At 43.3% G+C, this 20,688-nt stretch overlaps 2 protein-coding genes across 2 annotated transcripts in view; one reads left to right on the forward strand and one right to left on the reverse strand.

Moving 5' to 3' along the window:
- Nucleotides 1–13,263, forward strand: part of POFUT2 (protein O-fucosyltransferase 2) — a gene marked incomplete at its 5' end in the record, with an annotated part of 13,611 nt that extends 348 nt beyond the window's left edge. The window contains 8 exons of the mRNA XM_085314557.1: nt 485–735; nt 2,384–2,528; nt 2,877–2,987; nt 5,353–5,419; nt 9,508–9,633; nt 9,922–10,102; nt 11,054–11,177; nt 11,354–13,263. Coding sequence (XP_085170683.1) covers nt 485–735; nt 2,384–2,528; nt 2,877–2,987; nt 5,353–5,419; nt 9,508–9,633; nt 9,922–10,102; nt 11,054–11,177; nt 11,354–11,507 — 1,159 coding nt within the window. The remainder of the gene's footprint in view (nt 1–484; nt 736–2,383; nt 2,529–2,876; nt 2,988–5,352; nt 5,420–9,507; nt 9,634–9,921; nt 10,103–11,053; nt 11,178–11,353) is intronic.
- Nucleotides 13,264–18,723: 5,460 nt separating this feature from the next.
- Nucleotides 18,724–20,297, reverse strand: LOC146590470 (uncharacterized; the record flags this gene model as incomplete). The annotated part of the gene is made up of 4 exons (XM_085314558.1): nt 18,724–18,958; nt 19,281–19,340; nt 19,680–19,782; nt 20,196–20,297. Coding segments are annotated over 4 exons (471 nt in total), but the record flags the coding sequence as incomplete, so codon positions are not given.
- Nucleotides 20,298–20,688: the final 391 nt, after the last annotated feature.

The following is a 20,688-nucleotide window of genomic DNA, read 5'->3' on the forward strand; positions in this document are numbered from 1 at the left end:
GGGGGGTTGGGGGGGGCGGACGGCCGACCGCCCTTCGGGCACGTCCCTCTGCGTTAACGTGCTGGTCTGCGGGGTGTCGGGGGCACGGCGGCCGCCGCGCCGGTCACGCATCGCAGCCTGGTGGTTCCTGCCTTGCCGCCCGGAGCTGCGAGACGATCACGGGGCCGCTTGGCGGCCTCTTCCTCGTCGCTTGTGGTACGAGCTGCCTCAACGGGGTCCCGAGGCGAGGTCCCAGCGYGGTGGGAGACCCTTGGACCCGTGTCCCGACTGCGGCTCGGCAGCAGGCCGCTCTGGCGATGCAGCACGTGCTGCTCAGCCTTCCTCTCGCACCATCCCTCTCCCTTCTCAAGGCAGCAAACTCACAAAAGGGGAATGGTTTCCATCCCCGCAGAGTGAAATCACCGAGTGATTTCAGAGAAAAAAATCATTCACACGAGTGGTTTAAAATGTCTGTGACGTAAATATATTGCTTTGTTCTCTTTAGATACCTCCTGTATGACGTAAATCCTCCTGAAGGGTTCAACCTTCGCAGAGATGTCTATATTCGCATTGCGTCACTGCTGAAGACCTTGCTGAAAAGTGAAAATTGGGTGCTAGTTCTGCCTCCTTGGGGACGTCTTTATCACTGGCAGAGTCCTGACATCCTGCAAGTTCGAATCCCGTGGTCTGCGTTTTTTGATCTCTCTAGCCTCAGTAAAAACATCCCTGTCATTGAATACGAGCAGTTCATTGCAGGTAAAGCATATAATAATACAATCTGTGAACAACTAAATGTTTGAAGTGTTTCTTTTTCACAGGTGATTCCTTGTACTTACTTTGGCTTTTCCTAAAGGGGAGTCAAAAAAAAATAAAAAATAAAAAAAAGGCTTCATTGACTTGAACTTTTTTTTTTAATCTTAATTCTGATTGATTTGGTTTGTTTGAAGACAGCCCTGCTGTTATCTTCCAGTGGAGGGTGAATAGTAGAAGGAAGGAGGAGAAATAGATATTCTTTCATTTCTTTCATGTTGCTGAACACTATGCCACAGTATTTAACCTTGGCTATCCTTGTTTAAAATTCTTACAGGCCATTTCTTTTTAAACTCTGTCATTCGTTGTCTACGTTATAGAAACATGTAGGTTCAGGAGGGTTATCTAATCTGCCCTCTTAGAACAATGCTGACTTTATCCAGTTGAATTACTTATACTCAAAATAGGCTTTTATTTTTTTGAAAAAGAATCTTTGATGTGATTAAATTCCAAATGTGTAGAAGTTGTACCTTGTTCTTTGTGCTCCAACCTGATTAAATTTTAAAAATTTGCAAAATTTTGCTAGTAAAAGTAATTGGAGGCTATCATATTTTAGAAAGTGGGGAAGGAAACTTGTTGGAGAAAAGACCTGTTCTTAATCATAGAAGTAAGAGATGTCTGAAAGATGCCAATTCCTTTTTTAATGTCTTTAATTAAAACCATATCAAATATCCTTGTGGTTTTGTAGTAAAAAGAAGTATCGCTTAGTTTGAAATGCCAGGTTTAAACTGAAGTAAAGTTTACCAATTCCCCCTGAAAATCCAAGTGTTCCCAGTTACCAGTTTTTATTCATATGAAAAGGAAGTGGGATCCACGCTACAGTTTGTGAGTACAAAGTGAGTTCAAAGCAGTACTGGTTGTACTGAGTACAAAGCAGTAGCACAAAATAACACAAAGTAACCAAAATTATTCAGCCCTGTTGCACCCTGAGTTGCCACTCAACATTTTGTGTAGCCCTGTGGTCCTGCTTAGGGACCCCTAGGAAAGACAGTTAGTACCCCGATGAAAGCCAAAGATACTCCCACTTAATTTGACCCTGTTGAGAGAGGGGGAAGCTTGCATATCTTTGGTGAATTACAAATAAGCCATCTTTTTCTGGAGACTGTTGGACAGTAAAAGCTGTGAAGTGGATTCTTCAATGAAAATCCTTTTTTTCATAGTCAAAGCTGCACGTATTCAAATACTTCACATAAATCAATTGGCAAAATTAATCTAAATGGGGGTACACTTAATGGTAGAAAACAGATACCTAAAGATAGCACATGGAAGAGTATGAACAAAGACAGGCTTCTTTTGCTGTGCAAAAGGTTCACTTTACCCAACTTTTGTAGTTAGGCTTTCATGGTATTTCAGTTCCTTTTGGYGCGTTAAATAGCACACAGTTGGGTGGAACTAACAAGTTGTCACAAACCCTGACCCTGACCATTTAGCTTTTATGCCTCACTTGAACATCCCTTCTTTTTATTGGGAAAATAGGGAGGGGAGAGATTAGTTTAATATTTACAGTAGATTTTTAACTATAGGTAACTTTATTTCATACCTTTATCCTGTGGTTTTCTGGGCTTATAAATGCTTTGCTTTGCTTCCTGTTCAGAGTCAGGCGGTCCCTTTATTGAACAGGTGTATGTCCTACAAGGCTATGCAGAAGGATGGAAAGAAGGAACGTGGGAAGAGAAAATAGATGAAAGGCCTTGCATTGACCAGCTTATGTATTCCAAAGACAAACATGAATACTACAGGTAGTATCTTGCAGTCTTTTTAGTGTTCTTTTTTGTTGCACTCAGTAAGAAATTTGCCTTCTCTAATAGAAGGGTCTCGTGTGCTTATTACAGTGTTGTAAATCCCTGAATGTTTGGAATTAGTTTTCTTTGTTTTTAAACCATATCAGTAACAAAATATTATAATGATACTGGAAGATCTAGTTCTAGTAAGGCAACATATCATATAAAATCTATATAGACACTGAATGGTTTGTTTACATTATACGTCGTCTTTTGAGGGCATACTGCTGATTCAATTCATTTATATATAAACACATTAATTTCAAATACAGGCATATGAACCAATACTTTTTTGTTCTCTTTCAGAGGATGGTTCTGGGGTTATGAGGAAACACGAGGCCTAAATGTCTCTTGTCTGTCTGTCCAAGGATCTGCCTCTGTTGTGGCTCCCATCCTTTTGAAGAACACTTCAGCCCAGTGAGCTACTTTATGTCACTATGTAGTGTTGCATTGCATACCCACAAACCCATTGCCAGTGTGGAAGAGTGGGGAGAGTTTATGCGCCTTATGCAACAGTTGCGGTATTTCATCGCTGAGTTATTGTGGTCTATTAAAATCATTGTAGAAGGAATTTATACTCTAAAAAGGACCTAATAGCAAGTTATGTTAAATGCCACAATGCTAATAACAGATGAAATTGCCATGAGCTCCTTTTTATTCTCAGTCAGGTATCTAAATGTACTTACCCCTCTATGCTTACTTTTCCTTCCTTTACCCTTTCATCCTGTGTCAAGAGAGAACGAACAGAGTAGAGTTGGTGTTTCTTAGGTTCACATCTCAGATTCTGAAAGGCAGTGCCTGGTCTTTTATGTCCGTCCCCATTAGTGTGAGCTAGATTTAGAGAGAACAAGCAGCACGTTTCAGCTTTCTGCTCTGAGGTGTGGAGATGCCATTAGAATGATCAGAGGAATGGACAGCCATCACATGAGAGACATGGAGCATGCTTACGTTTTCTCAGTAGCAGAATATTTGCAGTCAGCTGTGACCTTTTAACACCCAGAGACATATTAGCGAAGCAAAAGCTAGGAACAGTATGAGGATATAATTGCAGTCTATAAGTACATCAGGGGAATAAATCCATAGGAGGAAGACAAATCATGTAAGCTAGAGTGTAGTTTTGCCTTGAAAGCAAATACTTCCAAAAATATAATATCAGCACAGTTTATTTGGAAATGAGGTGAAGCTTCTCCTCAGTAGAGCAGTGGGGATCTGCAATACATCCCATCAGAAGCAAAGAAGCAAAACCTCTCTTAGACCTTTTCTTAGTTGCTTCTCAAATTCTTTTTTGGCCTGCCTTAATGTGTTTTCTGTTTAATTTCGTAGAGTTTATGAGCCTTTCTGTTGTCTTAATTTGGACAACACTTCCTCATTTTTGTGTAGCTTCCCTTTTTGAAGCTGAATGCCACTGTGGTAGGCTTTCTTTAGCCATTGATGATCCTGTAAGATCTTGAATATAAGTATGTTATGGTTAGTATCACAGATCAGCTCTTCCACTATGAGATTTTGGTCTGTGTCCTGCGCCTACTTCAGACTCTGTCAAGAGCTGCTCCCTGCCCAGCTGGTTCATCACACTGTCTTTGACAGTGTCTAAGATTTTAGTCTCTTAGTCGTATCCTGCTATGACGTTTGCTTAGTCTGCATGGGATAGTTGAAATCCCCTGTGGCTGTAGTGACTCATGCTCCACAGCCTCTCTCCTTTTCTGATACTGCCATTCTGGCCAGACAACCAGTTGTACAGTCCTAATACTTCATTATTACTATTCAGACCTGGTCATTCATAGAAATTCTGTCTTGCTGATTGACATGTTTAAGCTATTGATCTGATTCACCTTCAAGCTTTCTGTTATATGTAGTACTTCACCACTGGCACAATCTAGTCTATCTTCCAGATAATTTGTAGCCGTAGGTAAAAGTGTCCAGCTGTTCATCAGCAATGACAATCAAAAGGCGATTGATTATTTGCTTCCTCTCATTTTAGCAGCATAAAATCCAGATAATGACTTGGCTACCCTTCTGCAAAAACATTTCTCTCTGTGTTTGCTTATTCAATCCACCCAGAACACAGACTACATCAACACCTCCTGTATTCGCAGCTGCTTAAAACTCTAAATACCTCTTATGTTTCTCACAACTTTGGCAGCGTAGTTATACTTCTAGTAAACAATCCTATACTGTGTGTACTATACAAAAAACACAGGCTGTTTCATGTCAGTGAAGAAATTTCACTATAAAATACGTATATAGCTGCTAACACACATTTTTATAGCATTTATATGCTCTTTGCTCTGTTATTTTACTGTGTGGCACTTTAATCCACACATAGAAAAAACCTCAACTTTTGCTTTTGTGAGAATACAGTCCTGCCTACAAGAGACTCTCAGGTGGTCTCAGCGTGAGCATTACCTCACTGGTCACTTCTTCTCTATCCACCCCTTTGGATCACTTTTTCCCCCTTTGACAATCGTACAGTATCTCCAATAAGAATTACTGTGAGGGCTATGTGAGGGATTGTTATTTCTTGTCTATGTTTAATTATCACAGTTAAGTGTAACAATTATTAAAGAGGAGAGCACCATTATACAATGGCATAGTTCCCTTGTCTCTCCAGCAGGCTATGGGTTACAGTTTGGTTTTTGCAGAATAGATTGGTAACAAATCCCTTGTTCCCTATGTCCCCTTTGCAGAGAGATTATAGTCTGTGCTTTATCCTGGCTGCTGTATAAACATAGTGATGTAAATCTATTCCTAAGGGAAGTGCACTCAGTTTTACAATTTTTAATAGGTCAGTGATGTTAGACAGAGCTGAAAACCTTCTTCATGACCACTACGGAGGGAAAGATTATTGGAATGTGAGTATTTTCAAGTTAGCTTCTCCAGATTTTCTACTTGCTTTTGATAAAAATTCAGTAACTAGTGTGTACTTCAGTTTGACTTCATTTTTTTTCTCTGAGTTGGTAATCTTGAAAGTAACTTGTGTCTTGTATTTCAGTAGTGCACTCTAAACATTGTCTTTAAGTTGCTGTGGATTAATGTAATGCAGGAATTTGTTCTGATGTCTTATCTCCAGAGAATCAGACCTGCAAGGGGTTGTATGTGGAATTACTTCCCTATGCATCTACAGTCAAAGGGAACTGCCTTTGTGTGGTTTCATCACTAGTTGGCCTCAAAGTTAGGCATTTCCTGGTTCCCCAGAGTGTTCAGTATTGACTTAATTCTCTCCCCCTTGGCTTTGATGGCAAAATTCCCACCAGTTTCAATGCAATGCTGAGCACTTTGGAAGAACTCACGCAAGGCTCAGCAGTACAGTAATCCCCATGAAAAAAAGACTTATTTTTTAATGACAAAAATAAAGGTCCAGCCATAGGAAAATAAGAGTTATGATATAATGGGTTTCATATTATTCAAGTTTCTAAGAGGAAGTAAATCATCTGATACTATGAAACGAATTGTCTCAACTTCAGTCTTGTCAGCTATAAATATCTGGCTATTCACTTTGTATATGGTCTATTTTTCAGAAATGGACAAGACTGTAGTTTACTAACCATGAATTTTTCATTGAGAATAACTTTCCCAAAACATGACTTATTCATCATTTCTGAATCTGACTTGTAATCCTGTAAAAATCAGGACATGAACCCATGTAGATTCATAACACACATTGCTTAACAGTAGTGCTTTAAACATTGTAAAATAAATTTATAGTCTCCTGGAAAATATTATTTTTTTTCTTGTCTTTTAATTCTTAAGTACCTGTGTAACTTCTAGTTTTACTGTTTTTTCTTGATATAGTCATACAGACAAAGAAATAGAGAAAATTTTCATTTATTGAGCAAAACACATATAGCACAACAGTATGTTCCAAGTAAAACAACAAACAAAATCAGTAATAAAAAATACTTTTTCATCTCAAAATAATATGATATGAAATGCTAAAATTTAAGAAAAAAAATTTTTAATGTGTTTCACTTAAGAAGCTGTTTAGCTGTTTAAAGATTTATTAAAGTATTTGTTCTTGCAAGTTGCATGCAGAGAAACATGTTTCAGTGTATGACTCATTTCAGAAGCTTAAAATGTTAGCACATTGTGAGGATGGAAAGCTCTCAATTCTTTTAGGGCATCTCTTTAGGGGAGCTTCATATCAACTAACTACTTATGACTTCATTGCTCAAGCCATTTAGGTGGGAACCATGGCTTTGTTTCCCTCATCAGATCTTGAACAGGTTACACAATTGTCTTACGCCTGGAGTAGGCAAACATTTTAGGTAGACTCTAGACAAGCGTGCAAATCTTTTAAATGTCCTGTGTGATTTGACTTGCATTTTTTTTTTAATTTTAAACCAGCAAACTGACAACTTGAGCTTCTCAAAAAATGTATTTTTTTCTGTGGAGACACGGATCTTCAATTTTCAGTGACTGAAAGAGGGAAATAAGAATGTATCTACTGCTACATCTTGAGAATGGCAGCTAGCAAAAATACAGCCAAAGATATTTTAAGAGCTGCTCCAGGTGGCTAAACACTGCAGGCCTCTCTGCTCTTGGGTGTACAAACAGGTTTCCATGCACACCAGCAGTTACCAGAGGTCAGCTGAAGCATGTTACCTTGTTATCCAGACTATCTTGTTCACATGCCCATATCCTGAAGCTACCTCAGGTGTGTGCACAAACCTGCAGTTGTACATTGGGTTCTGAAAGTAGGCATGTTGTAATTATGTTCCATTAGCAGTGTTCTGGGCTCTTTTTGCTCTAGACTCATCTTTTTTGCTGCAGAATCAATCTAAGTGACTTTCAGTCTAGATATAGCTTGTGGTGCCCATGCTTACAAACTGAAAGGAGGTTTAAAGCTTTGAAGGAAAAAGTCTGCAAATACTTTGAATTTGTAGACACTTTTATTCATCTGGCTAAGACAGATCTTCATGGCACCAACCACTAGAATGAGCATACAATCATCTGTTGAGTCTTTCGAAATCCTCTTTCTGTTCCCCCCTTTTTTAAGTTTAGTAATATTGCCAAATCTGCCCAATGAAATGTGGGTTAAACTTTGATCAAAATTTTCTGTGTGGCCAGCTCAAGTCTTGGCACAATATTACAACGGCAGTGCGGAGGGGTGACTTCACTGAGTAGTGCCAGAATGTCATTGTGAAGACTATTTCAAATTCAGATGTTTAGAAATAAGAACTGGGGAAGAGCTCAAATGCGGAGTGTCGTTCAGTTCACTTACACGGGATAACTCTGTGGATAACATCTGGAGTTCATTACAAACAATGCTAACAGATGCCTTCTTCCTTCTAAGAAGTTTTTAAATTGTAACAAGCCAGCATCCCTTTGCAACCTACTTCTTCAGTGTCCAAAAATATTTGAAGTTAGTATTGAGCCACGTTGCTGTTACCATTGTCACTATTTTTGGCTAGACTTCTCGATCGCTGCATGCTGAAAGGTACTGATTTTGGATTCTTAATGGCTATGGAGCAGAAAGACTTCCCAAAATGGGTTAACAGTAACTGTTTAATCTCATGAAGAGCATCAATATAGCATGCAGACCATGTGAATGCTTCACTATTTCTACAGAAGCATAAAGTTCTCTAAAGACAACTCTGAAAAAGCCAATGATTTTACATTTGGTTTCATCATTTCTGAGGGACTGCCTCAAAGCATTAAAAGAAAATAACCAACAAAACAGGCCTCCTCCCCTGCCCACCCCCACAAACTTAGATTCATCGAAAAATTTAAACAGGGAGGTATCTAGTCAGTCCTGTTTTCAGCAAGAGATTGCACTCGAACTAGATCTAGTGAACTGGACTGTCTGTCAGGACAGAGAAATTTAAAGATATTTGTTGCGGGAGTATAGTTTTTGAAGATATTTACTGTCCTCCCTAGTGCACTGCACTGCCATGAGTTATGTAAGTGTGCTTCTGCTGCCTCTTGGGTATAACCTCTTCATAACATCTTGGGTAAGATAGCCCATTTCCATGCTCAACAGAATCATTTTGAGCTGACAAATAAGAAAAAGTAGTGAAAATGTCTCTCCATGAACTGCAGCATTAGCATTCTGCAGTAGATGGTGTATGTGTGTATCCTGTCTTGATATGAATCAAGGACTGCTGGAGGATTTGAAATTAGAAGGCCAATCCTGATCTCTTAAAAGATCCTGGAAGGGCAAACTTGTGTTTCCATTAAGTATTTAAAGGAGGATAGATCATCTGCTACCACACTGATGGATCTTACAGAAAACTAAATGTGATTTGGCATATGGATAGACAGCTGCTCTCAGTGAAGTTGAGAAAAGGCCAGTAATTTTAGTTTCTGCCTCTTTGCTAAAGCAAAGCAAAGGCAGAATCAGTGCAGCGTTTTCAGAGCACTTGGTGCTTATCACTCAACAGGGACAATAGCCTTTTATAAAATTAAGAATTAGACCAAATTCCGGGGTATCCTTGGTCAGCAGTCACATGAGGTATCCTTGGTCACATGAAATTTACTTACTTCAGTTGTATGTGCTTGTTAATAAGAAGGTAAGAGGGCTATACTACTGAATTTGAATGGAGTGTCAGTGGCTACAGCGATGATTTTTTTTTTTTAGCATTTTTTCTTACAGGTATTTTACAAGTCTGCCCAGCTTTCATCCCTCTCTTCCCTAAAGATAAGGCATATTACTGAGGTGTTTAATTTGGTATATTAACTGTCCTCTGCTGTAGATACCTACAGTCTACTCAGTACACCCCTATATTGCAGGATTAGCTGAATATACTGGATGAAATGTTGTTATGATTCAGATTAAACAGATAAAGCTAATATGAAATGTTAGGAATTGTTGCTTGTATGCTGCATGGATGTATTAAAAATAAACACATCCCAGGAGCTCTATGTATGTGAAACTACCTCTATTTACTTGTTTTTAGCTCTCTTCCTATTCCTGACTTGGCAAATGCTCTTATTCCAACAGACGCGTCGGAGTATGGTGTTTGCTAAACATCTCCGTGTGGTGGGAAACGAGTTCAGAAACAAATACCTTCAATCTACAGATGAAGCAGACAGGACTTACTACAATGAGGACTGGACACAGATGAAGGTAAAATTGTAACAGAATGTGTTTCCCATAATAAATATAATATTTTTCTTTTGACTTGTTTAGTCTTGGCTGTATGCTGCAGGGAATGGTAGAAGTTACCTATGAATTTGGCTCTGACAGCTCAGATCATTGTGATTATACGTTCATATTCCCAGACTTCTTCAGTAAGAATCAACAGTGGTGACATTGACTTCTGATAATGAGTGCAGCAATTACCACTGCATTTTTATGAATGACTGGAAATTCATGAGCCTCCAAGTTTTAAAGCATATGATCTTTCTTGCTTAGGTTAAGACAGGCACCGCTCTAGGTGGTCCATACCTAGGAGTTCATCTCAGAAGGAAAGACTTCATCTGGGGTCACAGAGAAGATGTACCTACCCTGCAAGGAGCAGTGAAGAAAATCCGCAGCCTGTTGGACATGCATAAACTTGAAAAAGTTTTCCTGGCCACTGATGCTGTTGAAGAGGGTAGGCAGAGTGCAGTCAGTTTAGGACTGATAACTTTCTGACAATGAACGCAGCAATTATTACTTCATTTTCATGAATGTCTGGAAATTCACATGTCTGTAATCCAGAACAGTAAATTGAATGGGACTGGGCAGCCTTTTCCCTCCAACCAGGATGAGTGGTACCCAGGCATTAGTTTGGTGTTTCCCATAAGCAGTTTGACAGTCTGTTTRGTGGGAGATTGGGAACTRGATGAGGGATGTGGTGTTTTTACCTACTCCTCCTCTTCTTTACATCCCATCTCTTTCCTTTGTGTTTTGTAGACTCACTGATGAGCCAGCGGGAAGGAGCCGCTGAAGTCTCCTATCCTGCCTCTCCCTTGAAGCAGGACTATCCCCCAACATCAGCACAGGGCAGCCCCAGTTGTGTCTAGCCAAGACTTTTGGAAACCCCCAATGATGGGGTTCCCCTTCTGGAACCTGTCCCAGGGCTACCATCCCCTCCTGGTAGTATCTAGGGATTATGTTTCAATACATGACATATTATACCTCGCAGGTACAATATCTGCAAGAATGACTCAGCAGGGTTGGACTCTGTGATAACTAATCCAATTTTGCTGTTATTCAAGGTCTCTTGATATATCACCCCTGTGGGATTAAACAGTAAAACTGGTAGTCATGTCAGTTCTGCCATTTGCAGGTTTCACCACCCTGTCAGAATTGCCTCCCTTGGCAATATGTCTCTGCCTCCCTGATTCCTTCCCCTGCCTAAAATACTCTGACATTTGGCAAAATGTTCTAGAATTCAACTCTCAACTGTTTCTGTGATTCTGTAATTCGTAGGTAGATTATGGTTTTCCATGCTTTGTAGCTATTCACCCAGGGTCCCGTTAAGCACTTAATTTTCTGACAACAGAATTGTGCTTTCTAACATAAAATTGAACTGAGTCCTTTGTGTCTTTCCCTTATTCAGAGGTCGAATTGCTCAAGAAACTACTGCCTGAGATGGTTAGGTTTGAACCCACTTGGGAGGAGCTAGAACTCTACAAAGACGGGGGAGTGGCTGTGATTGACCAGTGGATCTGTGCACATGCAAGGTAGCAAATTTGGCTTTTCTTAGTGGAGCCATATTTTACAGTCACAAACCTAAATATTGTCTTTGACCAACATACAATTGATTACAAATTATTCATTAAAATTCACTGGACTGAGATCAGTTACTTGTACTCTAAAAATTAGCCCTCTTTACTAACCAGTTCTGATCTCTTCATAGGTATTTTATAGGCACCTCAGTTTCAACATTTTCCTTCCGGATTCATGAGGAAAGGGAGATCTTGGGATTTGATCCAAAAACAACTTATAACCGATTTTGTGGTGAGAAAGAGAAAAACTGTGAGCAGCCAACTCACTGGAAAATTGTATACTAATGTGCAAAGAAATTCAAGGACTTCAGTACTGGTGAGCACAAAAGAATAAAGAAAGACTACAAGGAACTATATCCCTTTGACCAAGCTACAACTCAATCCTCTCCCCTTTTCTTAGTGTTTATCTGATATTTGGGTTTTAAAGCACAAGCAATATTCATTTTCTTAGCAAGCTACTGATGGGACCAAAGAAAACAAAGTTGCCCTAGGGTTCACTGGTCGGCATAACTAGGATTACAGGACAATACTACTCACTACAACTGAGAACTGAAAAGCCAAACTTTGTCCTGAAACTGAGTAACAAATGAAGTAAACCAAGCTTTTCCTTTGAAGTTGTGGAGAAGAGGAAAAGAGTTTAACTTCTATAACTGTAACACAACTGTGGTCTGTACAGCATTTCTGTCTGTACCTGGTTATCTTTAGTTCAGGTTGGTGCTTGCCTCTCTATTCACAAAAAGTGTGGTTTGATTTTTGGACCCTGCACTATGTAAGCTGCAGATTGTGCATAAACTCTGCAGCTCCTTGGGGAAATCTTCTATTTTTAGGTAGTAATTTGTGAACAAACTCTCCAATACAGTCAGTGCTCATGAAAAAAAGAGGAGATGATATTTCTACATAAGCACTGAGTTCTTCTAATAACAGTCTTAGTGGGACAGTCCATGCTGAGAGAGGCATAAAGATTGAGTTTGTAGGGCGATGAAAGAAAGCTTGTATTTCATATGTTTTATCCTAATATAAGAAGCTTTTTCCCATCTTCCTCCCAAAGATCCATTCAGTTGGACTGATGCGAATGTCAATATCCTTTTGGGTGATTTTGCCACTCAGTTAACTGAGTTCTTGGCAATGATGCTTGGCTAGAAAACATGCTCAAAGGACTTTCAAGTTTCCATGTCAGTTAAATTAATCATCCTAGTAAATCGGCAAATGATTTTTCTACGCTTATGTTTTTACTTCAACCATGGAAGCAGACTGAGGAAAATGACACAGGTCTTTGGGCCCTGAAATAATGTATTTAAGTCCAGCAGATGCTTCATATCCTGTTGTGGTCTCTGGAGTCAGCTGGTCAGTAGTGTATGAGAAAAGCACTGTGCAGGCAAGTTCTGCATTACCAGTAGAAGGGAGAGTGTGGCTCCTATTAGACAAAGGTTTTGTAAATACCAGATCTAGCTCTTACAGTCTCTTGTTATTCAGAATTGACCCCAGGCAGTATTTGGCTCCATTTGGTGCTTCAGATGGGTCTCTTGTCCTGCAAATCTATGTGGCTCTGTTATCCTCAAGAAACTTTTTCAGGAGTGAACTAGGAGAGACATTTCAAGCAGACATGTGAAACAGGTATTTCTCCTTAAGATCAATTTTACCAGAATACCTTCCCATTAGAGGTCCCTTTATTTGCTCCTTTTTTTCTTGGCTTTTGTAGGAATATATTGCTACCCACCTGCACTGTGCGCTGTATGTTTCATAGATGCTCCCAGACAATGAGGTTGTTTCCTCCTGTGCAGCTGCAGCAAAAGCTGTGAAGACACCTCAGACAAAGAGCAGTATCAACTCTCCTGTCCTTACCAGCTGCTTATTGTATCTCTGTGGAGCAAACAACTCTTGCTGGTGGTGGAGTGGAGAGCCTAGCATTTCAAAGCAGTGCCTTTTCCCACCAAGTCAGATGTTCTCATTTAGCCTGTGTGCCATGTAAAGTGATGGTGGCATTTTACATATAACATATACCTCAGTTCATTAAGAAAATAAAAAGCTTTGTAGCATTTTATGTGGTCCATGCTTCTTATTGCTTTATTACCATGCATTTTGCTGTCGCATCTGACTCTTGCATCCATTTCCAGTAAAGGAGAAACTGAGATAATCTTAACACCTGCATGCTCCAGGAAGGCTCTTTTCATCATCTGTCCCATGATGTGCTGCATTAGCAACAGTGTAGCCAGCAGTTGAGATGCTGACAAACAGGCAGTGTCCAGATGGTTGGAGGCCAGAACACATGGCCTGTAAGGAGAAGATGAAGGAGCTGAGATTTTTTCACCCTAGAGAAAATGAAAGAGGGATCTAACTGTTGTCTTCCACTGCGTGAAAGGGGTTACAGAGCCAGACGTTCCTGAGAGGTGTGTGGCAAAAGGACAAGAAGCTGGCACAAGCTGGTGCAGGGGAACTTCTCTTTGGATGTAAGCTAAAACCTCTTGGCCCTGAAAGTGGTGCAGCCCTGGGAAAAGGCATAGAGGGGAGTGGTGGGCCTTGTGGCTGTGCTGTTTCTGCCGCACTGAAATAGGTGAAGGGTCACCATATGTATCAGGGGACAAGTTCACATGCAATTAGACTTCAGAGAAATAACATCCACCTTGCTGACTCAAATAGAAACAGAGAAAAAGAGAGAAAAGAGTGAGGTGACAGCAAAGTGACATAGTCACAGGTTTTGATTTTTAAAATATTTTTTTTCTCTCTTGAAAGCTGTCATCACAAAAAAAACCTCAAAAGGTAGCAGCAGAGGATAAAGGTATGAGATTTCCTTTTTGTTTCTGAGCTCTGCTAGATCTTGAAACATTATTCCCCTTAATTTTTGCAGTTATAATACATATTTACAAATATATATGTACACATTCATACATAATTTTATATTCATAAGTGTCCATAATGCCTTTCAACTGGTCCAGACAATCTGCACTAATATATCGATTTCTATTACAAGTTGCGCTGTGATTCCACATTAGCTAGTGTTTTCCTACCACTGTCATGCTGCTTTCTAGGTTTCAGAACAACTAATTAAACAGAATGGTTAATGCTTATCCCATTGTACAAAACAACTTAGTCATAAGCTTTTTATCCTTGTGTTAATACTGTTACCTTCCATTTTTATAGTAGATGAACTTGCAGATTAAGTCCTCTCTGTATCTATCTCAGTGTATGATGACAAGATACATTCATAACTGCAAAAATAAGAGGAAGAACAATTGTATCTGTAAGATACAATATCCACAACTGTACCATAATGGTTTTTGTCTCCACTTTCAAGGACAAGCATCATGTGTTTTGTGGCTGCTCCCACTCCTTTCCCCAGAGGAAAATTGAAACCTGGGGAGGAACCTAAAGTGCAGCTGTGATCACTGTGAAATCACTGTGAAAGCCTGCTGTTTTTTTTTTTTTTTTTTTTTTTTTTTTTTTTTCGGAATGTCTTTTCTTGGGCATTGAGCTGACTGACTCCAGTGCAGCCTTTCTGTCACCAGGTGGAGACAGCAGACCCAGCTGTGATCAGCAGCAAAGCCAGCTCTCCAGATGCACACTGAAATCTGGCAGCTTTCTCCTTCAACCAGCATTGAACTAGGGATTGTGGATAAGTGTAAAAATAAGGCAACTGTGGTTGCCTTTAAAGTAATCCATATGCACTTTTTTAATCAGCCTCAGATGCTCGCTCATATCACTTATATATGGGAAGGGCATTTTCTCAGCATCATCACTTTGAACTTGTACTTGGTTTTCGCAATAAAGCGGTTTGGCTCCAGTGTTTGTGCAGATACACACTGACCTCTAAACATTTCTCGGGCAGTGGCCACACTGCTTGAGAAACATCAAGTAGCTGGCTAGCATGAGCAAGGATCATGGCTGCCTCTCAGCATGGTCCTTCTTCCTCCCAAAACCTGAAGTCCTTGCAGGTCTGCAAGGAAAGAGGTCAACAACCTGCAAGAGACGAGAAGCTAGTCAGAGCTTCAGTGAGTGTCTGGAAATGACAGTAGCCTAAATCTCAAGTGTTCACTTTCATTGGTTGGTTGGCTTTACAATTTAAAAATGTTACTTCCGTGCAATGAGCCTAACTTATTTATTTATTTATTTTAACCCAGATCATTTTCTGTGGCATACCTGCAGCCCTTCTGACAGTCTCTCTCAACACACTTGTGAAACATATGAATGCAAAGTTTACCTGCAAATGAGAGGGTTACATCAAGCTATTGCTAGATACTTTGCAATAATGGCTATTGTTAATAGCTTTTGCTATTATGGGTTAAGATTATTCATCTGGGGGCAGTTGATTTTCATTGCTCAAAATAAGAGAGATCTGGGGCATACAAATAGACTTCCTTCTCAGAGATACCTTTTTCAAGGCTCTTTTGCAGTCTCAGTTTTATTAAAGTCCATTTTCCTGAGGAACATGAGTACTTCATAATTATTTTTCATAAAATCTTGGACAGATACAGACTAAGCTTTGTAGTTCCATTTAAAAAATACTGGAAAATTTCAAAGGACATGGACAGAATTTTTAAAATGCTAATTTCTATGAAGATGCCTTGTTCCCCCCATCAAGAACTTCTTCCAAACAAAACCATATTGACTACAAGTATTTCTCTGTCTAGCTAAGCAGTCATTGCAGTTGACTGTTTCATCTTCCACACGGACACAGCAGTCCCTGCAACCTGACTGAGGACAGCCTATAGCTGTCAAACTAAGACTGACTAGCTCATTTTCTTTCCATTTACTGCTATCCATCAAAGCTTGCAATAAACCCAACTCAGGCAGTAGTGGAAGATGAGCAGGCCTACACCTTTAAAGAGGAGGCGAAGGTGAGAATTGTATTATCAAGATGGTGTTACATGAAGAGTATTTAGCTATTGGTTTGGGGGTTGATTGGTTAGAGTATGTAGTGTATTGGTGTTGCAGGCTCTGATTGCCTGGCTTGATAATACAGACTAAACCTAAGTGGTTGCATCTGAGTGATGCTATAGCTGTACAGTTTTAGCTTGCCTGATCAGTTCTGCAGCTGCTGCCTTTCTCCTGCAACCCTGCATACGTTTCTGACTGCCAGCTTGAATGTCAAAGTTTCCCAAGAGACTCTGAAAAAATGGAGGACAGTGGATTTTCAACCCTGGTAAAATAAAGAGGAAATAATCCAAGACACTGAAGAGCCAGCACCTGACTCCTCTGTGCATGGGTCAAGAACATTATCTGCTTCTCTGGAATAAGAACAAGTTTGAATGTATGGTTTTTGACTTACTACTCTGAAAGCACCAAGATGGTCAGCAGTGGTGGTGCGTAAATGGCTCTTCCCATGTGGCGGTTGAATAAAATATAAATGTACTTGCCCAAACAGTTTGCAGGAAACTCCTGGGTGTTTTACTCCCCACCTTCATCTCAACACTGTTTAGAGATACACTAAAGAGAACATCTCGTCAATTGCATAAACTCAGCACAGAAGTAGCCTGGGAAGGTGTCACAAATAGTCCTGGGTGGGAACTGTCATCAGAGGTCTCTGCCTTGGTCACCCCAACACGGCCTCTGGTTGCTCAAGCAAGGCTGCTTTTTACTATTCCCACATCCACTCTGCAGGCACTGCCTTGGGAGACACTACCATCAGGACACTGCTGGTAGGTGATCAAGCCAGATCCCCAACCTATTATCTGATCTGTCATCAGGTCATCACTTCAGTAAAAGTCCATGGCAAGACACTGTCCTAYTGGCACATTAGTCCAGGAGCTGTGTCCCTGGATAGATTGGCTCACAGGATTTTTTAAAAAATAAAAATTATGGATATAACTAAGAAATATCAGCCAAAGCTGAAAGTTAAAGTGATGAAGTCTGCAGGATGCTCCCTGAGGCTCTGAAATTGAACCTCAGTTTTGATCTACAGATTCCAGCCAGATCCTATCTTTGAAGTTAACCCTGTTTTGTTTGGGAAAGGATTTATAGTGACCTAACACCAAATAGCACTATGCAGATGATCTGGGTAATTATAATACGGCATCTATCTCTGTCAAAGGAATTGAAAACAGAGACAACRGGAATACAATTTAATTTTTTGAKTGTTGTTTTTTTTTGTTTGTTTGTTTGTTKGTTTTTTTSCTGTGTGATTGAAATCTTTTGGGATGTGGCGCTGCCAAATAAATGTTTTAGGTAAAAGTCTTACTTTAATTTAAGTCTCAAATTAATTAAGTCCTTAAGTCATTGAATCTTACTCAACATGTTACCCCCCAAGCCCTATAATGAACTACGATAATGCTGGAATGTTCTAGCAGAGATGACACTGGCATCTACGTTTTATATGCAGTCAACCTGGAGGCTTCAGAAATGACTCCAAAATAAAATGGCTGCAGAAATTTGTTAGTATGTGCTGGTCAGGCATGACCAACCAATCTAGTGAGTTCTGGTTGCAAAATACGAGTTGCACAGAAGTAAGGGGCCCAGGGTGCAGGCAGCACCATGAGCGCTCGCTCACATGGGTGTCGGGCGCTGGCTCTACCCTCACCAAGGGCTGTGGGCCCAGTCTGGAGCAGAGCCAGGGCCGAGCAAGGGAGGGCAGCAGCCGCACAGGGCTGGGCGAGCTGCTGTCCACRGGAGCCAAGCCCGTGACAGCAACCCCTCAGGGGCTGAGCCACTGCCAGCCCCTGTTCTGTGCCCTTGGGATTGCACCGGGGCAAGCCAGTCTGAGCCCGGGTCTTGGCTCTGTGGCCCACAGGTGGGCTGTAGTAAAGCGTCTGCCCGGCAGCACTGATTTACTGAGCACTCTGGACGGACAAAGGGCCCAGAGGCCTGATGCCTCCTCGATGGGCAGTGGTGATCTGCTTTATGCATGGCCTGTTAGGGGAGGCRAGGGAGGTGTAAAAATCTCTGGTCAAATAATGTATCACCATATTGAAGGGGGGCACTTGAGCAGCTTCCTGCTGTTACCTAGGGCTTGTGCAGTGAGGGCGGGTGAAGAGCCCTGCTTGCAGAGAGGCTGGAGCCTCCAGCACGAGTGCAGAGCTCTGGGCTCTGCTGYGCTGCTTCCTGCATGGGCAAATCCCACGGTGCCTGGTTGCAGGCACTCACAGACCTTGGCATGCAACAGGCAGCCCAGTGGTTCCTCCTCTCTAAACGTGKCTGGGCAGGCTGCAGGGCAGAGGAACATCTGCAGCCTTACCCCTGGCCAAGGAGCCTTTCCCAGCATGTGAGCTGACTTGGCTGCTGGAGCCAGAGCGTCTCGGCAGCCTGGTTGCTCCTGGGCTCAGCCACACCAGGGGAAGCCAGTGCTGGCGAGGGGCYGGCTCYGGGTCCTTCCTCCTGCAGAATCCATTGCTTTGTGTACCCAAAGAAAAGACGCCGACACGTGGTGAAGAGACAGAGGTGCTTCTTTGGAGAAGTCCCAGCACAGGGTGGACAGGCAGCACAGGGTGGGCCGGGCTGGGCCTGAGCGATGGAGCTGTCCTGCAGGAAGGCAGAGAGGCCAGGAACTCCCCCGACTTCCCTGCACAGTCAGGTGGCCTTGGCGGGCAGAGCAGCCTGGCATCACGACGYRGCTGAGCTCCAGCAGCAAAGGCAGCCACTGCGCAGAGGAGAGCGCCACTGTTCCCAYGCTCTCCTCAGCCGGTAGCACAGGCCTTCGGGGGTGCCTCCAGCCTCAGACTGCTTCCGTGGAGTTTGCAGGAGCAGGATGGTTTGCGTGGCCAGGGAAGAGAYGGAAGGGCTGATGTCCTCCTGCAAGCCTTGCAGGGCTGAGARAGAAAGGAGCGGAGCAGAGATGAAGGCCCTGTACCTGCACACACSCCAGGCATCCCCTCCTGACATGGCCAGTCCCACTCAGCTCTTCTCACAGCCACTTGGGAGCCAGCGGGGACAAATGCATCACCTGGGAGCTGCTGGCCAGCAATATCCCAAAGGCACCTGAAAGTTTCTCTCTAATCTACCCATACTATCCCTGCTCCACACGGGCAGCAGAGCCCTCCTCGCCTGGGRCACGCGTGGGAGCTCCCTGCCCAGCATCTGTCTGCCTTCCAACCCAYCAGCGCTGCTGGACACCGCGCTACTCTCACTCACCCCTGCAGATGTCCTCCAGCTTCTCCTTGCTCCGGCCCGTCATGCGCTGCCCGATGAGCCCTAGGCACACACACACTCCCTCACWAATCCTGCTCCACAGCCCACMCCCAGCAGCAAACCTGTGCCTGGCCCTGCCAGCCTCGTCATACACCCACCAGCCCTCGAGCGCRGCTCAYCACCGCGTGCTRCTGTGAGGGACTAAATAAGGCTCCCACCAGCTGTTCACGTGTGGGCAGAGAAGGAAGAAGGTGACCCGGAGACCCTGGGTGCCCAGACCCTGCATCAGGCACTTGGGGCTGCAGCAGCCACWGGGCTCGTTCTCGATGCCAGCACAGCAGCCAGGGCTGGGGCCCAGCTGCTCCAGGAGAGCGAGGGACGCCCCCAGTGCTTGGGGCTCACCATTGAACTTCACAGCTGCCTCCCGCAAGGACTCCTGGGGGCTTTCCAAGTACATCAGGCTCTGGCGCAGGCGTTCTTCTGCTCTTTTCTTGTCCTTCGTCATCTGGGGAGAGCACAAGGGCACAGGCTTGGCGCACAACCTCCGCACGCAGCCAGGCAGTACYTCTGCCCAGGACTGGCCTCYTCCTGCCAGCACACTCATGACTCGCAGGCACAAGTTGGCCAGTGCTGAGCGCTGGAGGGAGCAGAGGGCAGGCTGCTCCCCAGGCATGCTGAGGTGCCCTGCTGCTGGGCCAGGGGCTGCTTCAGCATCCCAGGGGTTGGCAAGGGGAGAGGAGCCCAGAGAAGAGCCCGCTGGGGCAGCATGCTTGCAGAAGGGCAGCACGAGTGCTGCTCTAGGCTGGCGGCTCTGGGCACCGGCCAGGGCAAGGGGCACAACAGCCCGCCCCACGTACTGGGCACGGAGGGGGACAGGCCTTGTCCGGTTGCGTCTGGGGGCTTTGGGGTCATCCTTACCAGGCATTCGCTGATCCTCCAAGGCTGCGCAGTTTCGGCCAGGTGCCTGAGCTGCTCCCACTTCAGGAAACTGGCAGCACCAAGGAGGGCTTCCTGCGAGGCCTACACAGCACCAGAGACAGAGATGACAGAGACAGAGAGGTGCCTCCGCAGCCCAGGGGACAAGACCCTGMATCCTCCTCCCTGCTTCTTGGTGCCAGCACAGCAGCTGGGGCTGAGGCCAGACTTCCCCGAGGCAGAGAGGGACGCCAGCTGCAGCTTGGCAAGCCTTGGGGCCTTCCTTGGCCCTCCATGGGAAGAGGCAGCAGCTGGGCACCAAGTCTGCCAGGCTGTCCAATGCCCCAGGCAGAGACGGTGGGGGGCAACCGCCTTAGGGGCAGCACAACACAGATCCCCAAGAGCTGCTGAGTTGTAGCCAAGGCCAGGAGGACACTGAAGGGCTGCAGCTGCACAGACGCCCAGACGGGATGCAGCTAGAAGTGCATCCCATGAG

This window comes from Rhea americana, unplaced genomic scaffold (assembly GCF_003343005.1).
Source record: "Rhea americana isolate MKP2758 unplaced genomic scaffold, rheAme1 scaffold_408, whole genome shotgun sequence".
NCBI lineage: Eukaryota > Metazoa > Chordata > Aves > Rheiformes > Rheidae > Rhea > Rhea americana.